At 43.5% G+C, this 12,930-nt stretch overlaps 1 protein-coding gene across 3 annotated transcripts in view; it reads right to left on the bottom strand.

Annotated features, from left to right (window-relative positions):
* arhgef1 (Rho guanine nucleotide exchange factor (GEF) 1) overlaps positions 1–12,930 on the bottom strand; it is a 72,051-nt gene that overhangs the window by 13,371 nt on the left and 45,750 nt on the right. For 2 of the 3 annotated variants that reach the window (XM_054741114.2, XM_054741115.2), the window contains 8 exons: positions 12,154–12,306; positions 10,244–10,370; positions 6,578–6,739; positions 3,961–4,151; positions 3,728–3,874; positions 2,124–2,206; positions 1,916–2,041; positions 1,681–1,795 (listed from right to left, as the gene is read on the bottom strand). In XM_054741114.2, coding sequence (XP_054597089.2) covers positions 1,681–1,795; positions 1,916–2,041; positions 2,124–2,206; positions 3,728–3,874; positions 3,961–4,151; positions 6,578–6,739; positions 10,244–10,370; positions 12,154–12,306 — 1,104 coding nt within the window. The remainder of the gene's footprint in view (positions 1–1,680; positions 1,796–1,915; positions 2,042–2,123; positions 2,207–3,727; positions 3,875–3,960; positions 4,152–6,577; positions 6,740–10,243; positions 10,371–12,153; positions 12,307–12,930) is intronic. The other variant, XM_015950528.3, reaches the window with a different exon arrangement.

Below are 12,930 nucleotides of genomic sequence, written 5' to 3'. Positions count from 1 at the left end.
TGATTGCTTTTCAGCGATAGGGTTCTTTGAATTGCCCTGACATTATGGTTTTAATACTTCTTCTTTTTGACCAGGATGCTTGATCTTATTTTGTCCACCTTTTGTTTTTAATAAATTAGTCTTATTCCGTTATCTCTCTGTATTTGTAATATTGTTTGCTTGTTATTTTATGATTTTATGTTTTTATCTTGCTTTTATGTCCAGGTACTGGGAATGTTTTTATGATGATGATGTTCAGCACCTTGGGCTTCTGAAAACGTTGTGGAAGGTGCTCTCCTATGGGATTAGATTTGTGCCAGTAGGATCAAGAAAAAACACTTTGGAGAGCAAACAAATTTTAAGACATTGAGAGAAAAAACATTCGTTTCAAAACAAAAACTTACGATCTGAATCAGATTCTTAAAATGATCAAGAAAAACACTTTGACGGTCAAACAAAAATTAAGAAATTGACAGAACAAAAATATTGACTAAAGGAAAAAAACATGTTTCAAAAGTAAAACTTACTATCTGACTCAACTTCTTAAAATGAGTAACAAAGTATGTTTCCTTTTTCTGTTTGCCTCTATGTGTTTTTGTTATCAATGTCCTTAGTTTCGTTCTCGCTGCTCAGAGCTTTGCTCTCACTACCAGATTTGCACTTACACTGTCTGGCTTTCTCCTTTGCAATCCCTGAGTTTCTGGTTGCAATTCTGACACAACCCTTTCGAGTGGGTGGGACTTCTGAGAAGTCTTCTCCCATAGGACAGTGGTTTCTCTTGAGTGACAGTTCAGTGACCTGGAAGTGATGTAGCCTCCAAGACTTTTTTTTCCCCACCTCGGGCAACAACATGAATTTTGAGCCACAAACACATTATTTCTGCGGTCTGTGGTGTCTACTGAGGATCTAAAGTGAGTATTGATAATATATTTTATCTTTTATTAGTTAATCTGTAAGTTAAGCCACTTTTTAAGTTGGTTTCAACCAGACGTTAGCTCACCATCTAGCTGCTCTCGCTCGCTCGCTCTCTCTCTCTCTCTCTCTCTCTCTCTCTCTCTCTCTCTCTCTCTCTCTCTCTCTCTCTCTCTCTCTCTCTCTCTCTCTCTCTCTCTCTCTCTCTCTCTCTCTCTCTCTCTCTCTCTCTCTCTCTCTCTCTCTCTCTCTCTCTCTCTCTCTCTCTCTCTCTCTCTCTCTCTCTCTCTCTCTCTCTCTCTCTCTCTCTCTCTCTCTCTCTCTCTCTCTCTCTCTCTCTCTCTCTCTCTCTCTCTCTCTCTCTCTCTCTCTCTCTCTCTCTCTCTCTCTCTCTCTCTCTCTCTCTCTCTCTCTCTCTCTCTCTCTCTCTCTCTCTCTCTCTCTCTCTCTCTCTCTCTCTCTCTCTCTCTCTCTCTCTCTCTCTCTCTCTCTCTCTGACCTTATAGAAGCATGCACAAAATGAAACTGGAAAATAAATCAATGACGTAATCACAACTGCAGAAATCAGTCAGCAGGGTGGTCTGCCATTCTCTGTCAAAGAAGACACAACTACATCCTTTTTCTAAATAAAGGACTCAAGTCCGTCTATCTGCTCTTGACTCAAAGAAAACCTCAAGTCTAAACACACAAAGATACCGTGGGTTGCATGCCCACAGTTAACTGTTTCCTGTCTTGGAAATGGTTGTACTGAAACTACAGCTCAATAAACTTCTACTCTCTTCTGTATACCTGTGTGCTTTGCGATGTTCTCCAGCAGCAGCGGGTACTTAGTGAGCCTTTGCATCTCTGTTGGAATGATGTCCTTGAGCTGCAGCCTGCGGCACTGGGGTTTACTCTCTGCATCCTGAGATTGGCACAAAAGTAAGAATGATTCCTCTCATTTGGCTTCAAACATCCGCGAGTGCATCCATGCGTGTTTCACTGGTAAACCGTTAGGATTTGGTTTCGGAGTCTGTGTTCACACCTGTATGAAAGCATTGAAACTTTGATCCTTCTTCTGCTTGCTTTTGAGCTGGTCCAGGGCCCACGTCTGGCGACTGCAGAACCGGGCTGTCAGTTTCTGAAACCATTCTCCTTCTGGACCATCGAACTAGAACACACATGCAGTTAAAGCGGCGAGTTGTGCTGGGACATGCAGAGTAAGGCAACACGGGACAGAGCCAACTACTCACTCTGCTGAGCAATGTGGTGCTGATGGATTTCACAATGTAGTTGTCATCCATACGCAGCTTTTTCAGGCATTCGTAGAAGTTATCTGAGATTCAGAGATGAACAGTTCCAATTGTCATGAAATGCATCAAAATTACAATTAATCAACTAAAGATAAAACTAGAGCATGGATACAAATGTTGGTGTCCTTCAATTAAAAATATGATCTTAACATTTTTCTGTTTATGTGAACTGTGTGTTCCAGTCATTTTTAGATAGCGTTGAACATTATAGCAAAGCTGGAGGTACAATGATAAAATACAATAAAGTACTTCCTTGTTTTCCTCCCGTTTCTACTCATCCAGCCCCTGAGATCAGAAAGTTGAGTTGTTTTCCTACCGTCTGCACTATTCCTAAAGCCGGGCGGACACTGTGCGACTTTTTCACTCGTAGCACTCATCTTCAGCTCAAACTGTACAACTTCCTCGCAGGGCAGATCTCATGAGCCATGTGCTCATACTGTACGTCTGGTAGCAACACGTCGGACAAGACCCTTTACTGTGGTGGTGGTTGGAAGGACAGGTGGCTCCTGTGATTGGGCAGCTAGCCTGTGGCTGTATCTCCTCACGCTTAGACTACTGTAACTCTCTTTTCACGTGTCTGAGCAGAACCTCCCTGAACCGTCTACAGGTGGTTCAGAACACCTGTGCTCGGCTTCTGACCAAGTCCTCCAAACACACCCACATCACCCCGCTTCTCCTCCAGCTTCACTGGCTGCCAGTCAACTTCAGGGTTCATTTCAAGATCCTGGTTCTGGTCTATAGGGCCTTACATGGACAAGCACCATCTTACATTGGTGATCTTCTTAGTCCCTACACCCCCAGCAGGTCCCTGAGGTCCAGTGATCAAAGCCTACTGGTTGTGCAGCACCAGGCTAAAGACCAAAGGTGACAGATCATTTGCTGCTGTGGCCCCCAGACTCTGGACCTCTCTCCCCCTGAGCCTGAGATCAGTGGACTCAGTGGTCTCCTTTAAAAAGCAGCTGAAGACTCACTTGTTCAGGCTGGTTTTGTATGACCTTCTTCACCTCTCTCTTTATTCTGCTCTCCCCACCTATTCCACCTTCCCCAGGATCCACTGATTTCCCTCTTTCCTATTCACTCTCTCTCTCTCTTAACATTTTTTAATCACAATTGTTTATTTTTTGCTCATTTTAAATATATTTTTAAACATTGTCTAAATGCTTTTTTATATTTTTACATTTTTTGCTTTTGTTAAGCGCCTCGTGATTTTTATCTTGAGAGGCGCTATAGAAATGATATTTTCTTCTTCTTCTTAACAAGCAGTGTTTAATTTTCATTAAAATTGTATTTATGACTACTTTTGCCAGTTTCCGTGTGTTTCATTGACCATCGTAGGTTTTATTGTACTCGTGTGTGTCGATAAAATCAGGAAAAACTCACAACATCATTAAAAGAACGATAATCTGAAAGCGTTGCCTAATGACTTATCTATTACTACTTTGTGGTTCACCCAGTCACACTGTTCACTAATGAATGAGGAAGAATGGGCTAGTGTAAACATAATGTGCAACTTTCACGTGTTGTGGTCAAACTGCAGGACTAACAGTGAATATCGATGATGTCATCAAGACTGGGAAAGATGGCATCAAGCTCAATGGGGCTCAGGAGCTCCTCCCTCTCCAGCGGTTTGGAGAACACCGTCTGAAGGACACTCAGCATCCGGACGTGAGCGTGCTCCGTTGCAAACAGCTCTAGGTGAGAAAAGACGAGGAGCCGAATGAGCAAAGCAACCTCCTTAGTTTTTTGTCTATCTTTATCAGACGTTGCACCATCTCACCATTTATCACCTCCTGCCTCTTGATCTCGCTTTTGCTGAGGTGCTTTAAAGCGTCCGGAGTTGCCAGCTCCCTCCAGTTTGGTGGGTCCTGCTCAAACTCCAGGAGGCGGGGCTCCATCTCCTCCAGCTGAGGGGAGGGGCTTGTGGGCGACGGGCTCAGCCTTTCGGGGGTGAAAGGTGGTCCCTCAGTACTGATGCAGAGGAGAGGAATTAGTTCAGGACAGCCACCGTAAATCAACCAAGTCTGACCTAGGCAGCTGAAAGTAACGTGTCACTGAAAATACAAGGTCAACGGGGAGAGTCCCATTATTCTAGTTATCGTTGTAGCTGACAGTAGGTACAAGTAAACCTACCGAGCATCTGTGGCTAAACCCAGGCTATGGAATAAATAAAATGTGTCTTTTAACATAAAATAAACAAATGAAGTAAAAGAAAACCAAGAGAAGGGTTGCCAGTTCACAAAAGGGGAAAAAAACATCCATTTACACTCATATTGTTTATTTTAAAATCATTTCTAACCACTTGGAACAGATCAATCCATCCAGCTATGCTAACCAGAACCAAACTCAATAGCTGAGGCTGAGAGATCAAAGTGCAGACGCCTGCTGCACACGGTGGCTGGTGAGGTGGAATAAGGAAACACTGTTGAGTTAGAATACATTTCTAACTGGAGATGGCTTATGCTAGTACATCTGGAACGCCCCACTTTCTAGGATTCATAAATCTAAACAATAAAGGACTGGCATTTAAAATTCCTCACATGGTTTCTGCTACTTCTCCCACTAAACAAGCTGCAGAACGCACCTAATAAACTACATAAACACTACGATTGGGAGTCGCAGCATCAAATTGTGGGGGCTATAATAAATAGTTGAGCTTGATTTTTTTATTTTCCAAGTAAGGATGAAGGAAAAGAACATATTTTGTGACGAGGGAAACGAAACGTTCTAGTTTAGACACCCCCATTCTGAAAGAAAAACATTTACTGATGCAAACCTTTGAGTCACCTCTGTAAAAAAATGATAGACATAAAAATCAGGCCAGATTGTTGGGCATTTAAGTTTGACAGGATGAGTTTATAGCTCCCAAAACTGAGACTCTAATTTACTTTTTATTGACTTTTGTACACCAAGCTAAGCCTTTATTTCCAGTGATTTTAGCCATCAAGATAACTTGTCATACAGAACTTTATTTCCCTTCAGCATCTAAACAAATGTGTTTAGAGGCGTTTTATTTTTGTGGATTTCAGTAAAAGAAATCTGACCCATCCACTTTCCTCCTGTTAGCATCTTTCTGTTGCAATCACAGGTTTGCATGCAACAGGACAGAAATGCTGCTAAATTTAGCCCCTACATTGTATTTATTACAATAGATGTAATTCATTTCCATGGAGCTGCTTTGGTCAACGCTGCAAAGAGCCCCTGCAGGAGGAACAAATACCTATGGTCCTACATTTTTTACACCCTTAACACAATTATTAATATTAAAAACTAAGTTCACAGATTGTTTCAACACATCGGCAGTCTCTACTGTAATATAATAAATGCCTTCAGTCGATCTCTGTGGAAACAAGCTCTGGCGCTCCCGTTTCAGGAAGAAGAAGAGAGCCGGAGAAGATGTTGGCAGAACAAGGCAGGATTTGTAGTCTTATTTCCTGATATGTGGATATCTCTTCTCTGATTGGCTAACAGAAACGTGACTCTACCATTGACTACATTTGCTTTGTAACGTTGAGGTTTTATCTCCACAAATAACTCAAACCTGAAAGTGTTCTGCCATGTTGCATGGTTGCTAATGCTAACTGTTACATGCTCTGCTCTCTCCTGGATGCTAAATCGACAACAGCATTCCCCGTTGCAAGCCAAGATGGGCGAGCCCATGAATATTAATTAGAAAATCTGACATGCTGTTGACTGGCTTTTCTAAATCATCTGTTTCCCCGTCTATTTTTAATAGGAAGCTAATGCAGGAAATAGGGGTAGTGGACTATGTTCCCATTTAGCCTGCATGTTAAACTTAAGAGTGTGTGATCATACTTAAAGAGCAAGTCACCCCCTACCAGATTCTTACTCAACTCCCACTTCCTGATTAAAAAAATGCAACAAATGCTGTTGCCTAGCAGAACGAGAGGGCGGAGCCGCTAACAAATACACACACTTACGATAAAGTGACATCATAATCTACCATCTAACATCATAGTGTACCTCTTGGCCAATAGCGATGGTAGATTTAAATTAAAATGCAGTGCTGAGTTTTTAAATGACGACGGTGCATCGCTAACAGTTTTAGGCAGAATATTTACATTTTAACTAAGATGCACTAAAGTGCCGAATTATTTACTACACGTGTCTGCAGCACAATCAGACACTCATTTATAAAGTTTATCAGCAAAAAAAAATTTGTTTTGATTTGGAGTGACTTGCTCTTTTAAAAACAACTGTTTCTTGGTGAACTTGGCCTTTAAATACAACTTTAGAATTAATTTGTCTACTTATTCTGAATGTGGAGAATGTCTCCAACAAGCCTATTCATTTTTGCGAAAAGTTAACCTGCCGTCTGTCCCTGCTGTGCACCCCTCCAGCCAGAGAGACAATCAAAGGAGGTTCGCCTAGCTTACGGGTGGAGGTGCTGGGGTGAGAGTGGGGCAGGCGCTGTTGCAGAGAAAGGAGCCTGGAGGTCCACGTCGCTACGGGAGCGGGACTTTTTGGACCGAGAAGAGCCACGGCGGCGAGACGGATGGCGGTCCACGCGGGCGCTCTCACTGCGCGTCACTTTCCTACTGAAGGGAGGGGGAGGTGGTGAAGGATGGGTGGGGAGGAGCAGAAGGATGAAGATGACACAAGGCAGGGACAGAAGTGCCGGGAAGAACAAAGAAAAACAGCGACGGAAGATTCCAGAAGACATGTAAGATGATAAAAAGAGAAACATGCAGACAGTGAGGATGAAACGTGAGTTCATTACGAGGATAATGAGATAAATCACCTTACAGATATAAAAGAGTAAATATGCATGACGTGAGGCATGCATTTGCTGGTTAGACAAACAAATAAATGATGTAGCATCTAAACGCCACTTTACAAATGTATGTTAGGAAGACATGCATTGCCTCATAGCATCCTACTGCACGCTACCACAGCTCCCAGATGAGCAACAATAATAGTCAACAGTTCTTCAGTTTCATTAAGTGTGCACACACACCAGCTAACCATCAATGACCCCTCCACAAGCATTTGTTAAATACTTAGCCGCTTTGTTTTGCACCACAACAGGAACACGAGGCTCACTGTCACGCGTGTATGCCTAAGAGTATTCTGTTTGCATCATATGTGAACAGAATGAGGCCTGAAGCATGTCCGTGACTCAGTCAGGGCGCTGACACCCACCTTGTCTTCTGTCTGCAAAAACACGGAACACCACAGCGTTACACACTCCCCTTTCACCCCACGGTCTTGGCTACAGAAACAACCAACACACGCGTGTGCACCACCCCAAAGTGAAATCCTGGCTTTATGGAACCACTGAACGAGCTGCGTGCCGATAACGCCAGAGCATCTGGAGTTACATAGCAGGGAGTGCAGAATTATTAGGCAAGTTGTATTTTTGAGGAATAATTTTATTATTGAACAACAACCATGTTCTCAATGAACCCCAACAAACTCATTAATATCAAAGCTGAATGTTTTTGGAAGTAGTTTTTAGTTTGTTTTTAGTTTTAGCTACTTTAGGGGGATATCTGTGTGTGCAGGTGACTATTACTGTGCATAATTATTAGGCAACTTAGCAAAAAACAAATATATACCCATTTCAATTATTTATTTTTACCAGTGAAACCAATATAACATCTCCACATTCCCAAAAATACATTTCTGACATTCAAAAACAAATCAGCGACCAATATAGCACCTTTCTTTGCAAGGACACTCAAAAGCCTGCCATCCATGGATTCTGTCAGTGTTTTGATCTGTTCAAGTCAAGTCAAGTCAACTTTATTTATATAGCACTTTATAACCGCATAAAAGCTGACCAAAGTGCTTAACAAGACAAAACGAACAGAAGTTCCTTAAAAATTCTAAAAACAAGATAAAAAGTTCATCACAAGGTAAAAACATGATAAAACAAACATATCAAACTGACATAAAAGCTACTAAAAACAGATGCATTCTCAAACTGAATTAAAAGCAACTGAGAACAGACGAGTCTTTAAGAGTGGTTTAAAACCCGACAGTGATGAAACCATCCTAATCTGAATCGGGAGTGCATTCCACAACCTTGGAGCTGCTGCTGAGGAAGCTCTATCACCCCTGAGCTTTCTCTTTGTTCTCGGCACCTCCAGGAGAAACTGGTCGGCTGACCTCAGTGACCGAGACGGGGAGCCAGTTCACCATCAACATTGCGTGCAGCAGCAACCACAGCCTCCCAGACACGGTTCAGAGAGGTGTACCGTTTTGCCTCCTTGTAAATCTCACATTTGATGATGGACCACAGGTTCTCAATGGGGTTCAGAGCAGGTGAACAAGGAGGTCATGTCATTAGTTTTTCTTCTTTTGTACCCTTTCTTGCCAGCCACGCTGTGGAGTACTTGGACGCGTGTGATGGAGCATTGTCCTGCATGAAAATCATGTTTTTCTTGAAGGATGCAGACTTCTTCCTGTACCACTGCTTGAAGAAGGTGTCTTCCAGAAACTGGCAGTAGGACTTGGAGTTGAGCTCGACTCCATCCTCAGCCCGAAAAGGCCCCACAAGCTCATCTTTGATACCAGCCCAAACCAGTACTCCACCTCCACTTTGCTGGCGTCTGAGTCGGACTGGAGCTCTCTGCCCTTTACCAATCCAGCCACGGGCCCATCCATCTGGCCCATCAAGACTCACTCTCATTTCATCAGTCCATAAAACCTTAGAAAAATCAGTCTTGAGATATTTCTTGGCCCAGTCTTGACGTTTCAGCTTGTGTGTCTTGTTCAGTGGTGGTCGTCTTTCAGCCTTTCTTACCTTGGCCATGTCTCTGAGTATTGCACACCTTGTGCTTTTGGGCACTCCAGTGATGTTGCAGCTCTGAAATATGGCCAAACTGGTGGCAAGTGGCATCTTGGCAGCTGCACGCTTGACTTTTCTCAGTTCATGGGCAGTTATTTAGCGCCTTGGTTTGTCCACACGCTTCTTGCGACCCTGTTGACTATTTTGAATGAAACGCTTGATTGTTCGATGATCACGCTTCAGAAGCTTTGCAATTTTAAGACTGCTGCATCCCTCTGCAAGATATCTCACCATTTTTTATCTTTCTGAGCCGGTCAAGTCCTTCTTTTGACCCATTTAGCCAAAGGAAAGGAAGTCGCCTAATAATTATGCACACCTGATATAGGGTGTTGATGTCATTAGACCACACCCCTTCTCATTACAGAGATGCACATCACCTAATGTGCTTAACTGGTAGTAGGCTTTCGAGCATATACAGCTTGGAGTAAGACAACATGCATGAAGAGGATGGTGTGGACAAAATACTCATTTGCCTAATAATACTGCACTCCCTGTAAACCGCACAAACGGAGGACAAGCAGGACGAAGGACGGACCCTGGTCACGGCAGACGTGCACACCTTAGAAAAGCACATGGACTGAGCAGCTAAGCGTCAGAACGAAATGTATTGTTCACCACTAAACTAAAAAAAAGGTGCAAAAATAACCTGATTTTCTTTTAAGACTTTAAACAAAAAAAAGCCAAACGTCTTCATTGACTAGAAAGCTGCAGCTGAGACAAACACTTGCTGCTATGGAAATATAACAAACATATCAGTAGGAAGGAAAGCATCAGTGTACTGCTAATGTACCTGAGATCGATGCAAGAAAACACAAGGAGAACATTTGTTCTAAACGAAGCCAGCAAAAAAGCTCGGATGTGAAATTAAGGAAGGAGGAGAACAAATAAAACAAGAGTTGGGGAAATGAACTTGTGTTAATGTAAAGAAGAAAAAGGAGAAACAGTGTGAGGGAGAGGGAAGGCAGAAGGGCCGGGTCCATGTTCACCTGGTGGGGGTCCTTCTCAAAAACTGCAGGCTCTGTTAGCTAGAGAGCGACGGCGGCGTGACAAAAGCTAGCACACGGCAAGGACAGACAGCCGGGGGAGTTTTACCACGCTCCCTCGGCCTGCACACTTCAGGCACATTTGGCGTCCACCCTTCTTTCCCGTGGTTAATCATTCTAATCTCATAAACATCTTTAATCCGTCTAGCGACCTGCTACGCTGAGATCCGCGATGGTCGTGACATCGCCACCTCCAGCCTTCTTACCTTTCTTCTGCAGGCTTTTCTGCAGTCGTGTCGACCGGAGGGGTAGGCTTGCTTATTGTATCACCTCCCAACACGGGAGTCGCGCCATCCGAAGGTTTCTGGTGCTCGGAGGAAGTGCTGGGAGACACTAGGCGTGAATGAGAAGAAAAACAACTGGGATTAATTGGAGCTGTTTGAAGCAAAACCTTGAAGACATAAAAAAACACTTTTGAACTAATGTTAGCTTAAAAAACAAGTTTTAAATATATCTTGAATAAATAATTAAAAACTAAACAACAAGAAATACATTAAAACAACATCCTGGAATTACAATAACGGGTCTAAGTAGGAAAAATTTAAATATTATTATGTCAAAAGTCAACATCGGCACATGAGCACAATGATTTCAGGTCACTGAGATTTAAGACTAACTGGGCTGCGATTGTTAGAACTGCAAGAAAATGTGCAAATCTCTAGTAGCAATCCTGCTTTTGCAAGAGTTTTATCTACAACTGGGTCGTGTGAGAAACCTGGAGTAATTGCAAAGAAACTGCATCAGTTTTTGTCTCAATTCAGTCACAAAGTTTTGCTATTCAAGGGTAATTCACTCAAAATGTAGTTGTACTTTGGTGGAAAAGCCCCCCCAGAGTCGTCTCATATCACTTCTGACTAATAGAAACTAAGTTGAGACGGGTCAAAGCTGAATCCACAAGGACTAAAAAGACATGCAAACACGATCTCATAAAACTAGAAAATGTCAGATATTTGAAAACTGCTTTGTTAAGGGAATCACTTCAATGTAGCTAAAACTAATCTGTATGTTTGTCACCAGTTAGAATTATTGCAGGGAGGCTCATTTTTAAAGTAACGTCTCGCGGGGGGGGGGGGGGGTTGAGTAAAGCCTGAGTCATGCTTCTGCGTCTGCGTCAGTGCGGAGACACGCAACGCCATTATCATCCTTGCGGGCCTGCTGGAGAGCCCCGCAAGGACGTACGGAGTCGAGCTCTCTTTTCTAAACATCCGTCCGTCGAGATGGAAAACGCAAGCTTGTGATTGGTCAGGGCACCGCTGTCATCTACACCGCCGCCATTGCGCCCTCAAAAACATAGACAGCCGAGGATAACTAGCAGCAGACACAGAGAAGCTTGAAGAATACCTCACGAAAAAACTCTAAAAACACGAACGTTTAATTCCCCCGTGACTGGAGGAGTGAAAAGATGCGCAGCAAGCGTTTTATTTGTGGACGGAAATGACAGGAAACGTGGGTTTAGAGGTGGCGAGCGCATGAAGAGGTGGAGGAGGATGAGAGACAAATTTGTCCGTGTTAAAAAGTCTCTTATATACAAAAAAAAAAACACAATATAAACACTATCTTGTACCGGATGCATGGCAGGATACCACAGAACAGCGCTACGCCCTCTGTTGTCCTGGCGGAGAATTGCTTTGTAACACTCCCCAGGAGACGGAGGAGTATGAGGGCAAAACGCCTCCGTCCGTGCGCGTCTCTCCCGGTTGGAGCTGACGGAGAAGCATGACTCAGGCCTTAGAAGTTTAACCAGTTTCAAATCTGACACCCCGCGGTCGCCCTCTGCTGGCCAGATACTGCACTTTTCAGTTCTGTGGAGCGGGTGGGTGTCCTAGGGGGTGCTCTTACCCCTAATTCCCACTGGAAGCATCAGCAGCGCAGAACATCACTGCTTCTACATAGAATCTGTTTTAGTCTTTAGGGATGATTCAAACCAGCTGCAACTTTTTCAGGCGCATCCCAGAAGCGTCGCCTTTCATGATTTTCTTCTTGATGTCATAGATTTTTTTTACTATTCTGATTTTTTTAAGAGAACAGTACAGATTGTTGCTACAAAAATGTAACAAGCATGAATGACATTCGCACCAAACGTAATGGTTGCCAACAACCGAATGTCTTGTTTTACCATCAGGCTTTGGCGGTTCTGGGACGCTGGGGGTGATGTTGATGTCTGGCCCATCAGCGATCTCTACGCCCACCACCGGGACCAGAGGGCTGGCTGGCACCGTTTTTTCAGAGACAGACGCTCTGGGTGTAGAAATTTTCCGATCTTTTCCCACTGAGGACAAGAAGCAAGACATTTTTTTAACACATGAGACAAATTAAAAATACAGCAGGAGACGGAAAATGACCCAAAAGCACCGCAGCCAGTACAAAAAGTGAGACAGACAAAACGTTTAGATGAGTTTGGTGCCTCTGTGGTAGATGAAAGAGTTAGTTCAGTACAAGGTGACACAAACTCCTCAGGTGAGCTTCCCCTGGACACTACAGGTAATCATGCACCCCCCCCCAAACACAAGGTCAGCACAACAAGGCCACACCTACATCCTCTCCTAGAGTGATTGGGGACATGCAGACATGCTCTGGGTTAGATTAGTAAAGCCGGGCGGACACTGTGCGACTTTTTCACTCGTAGCACTCAGCTTCAGCTCAAACTGTACGACTTCCTCGCAGGGCAGATCTCACGAGTCATGCGCTCACACTGCACGTCTGGTAGCAACACGCCGGCCCTAAAAATATGCTAAAAATAGCAGTTTTTACACAACATGTCAGACTGTTTTGTTTTGCCTGTTGTCCTTCGGGAGTGCTGCAGGAGGACACACAGGGATTTATGGGGGTTGGATGAGGAAAACAAAATAAAGAAAGTAAATCTGTGTTTTATGATCAGTTTAATTTGACATGA

Source organism: Nothobranchius furzeri, chromosome 5 (genome assembly GCF_043380555.1).
Source record: "Nothobranchius furzeri strain GRZ-AD chromosome 5, NfurGRZ-RIMD1, whole genome shotgun sequence".
NCBI classification, from domain to species: Eukaryota; Metazoa; Chordata; class Actinopteri; order Cyprinodontiformes; family Nothobranchiidae; genus Nothobranchius; species Nothobranchius furzeri.
Note: the sequence above shows the minus strand (reverse complement) of the source record. Positions and strands in the feature narration are given on the sequence as shown.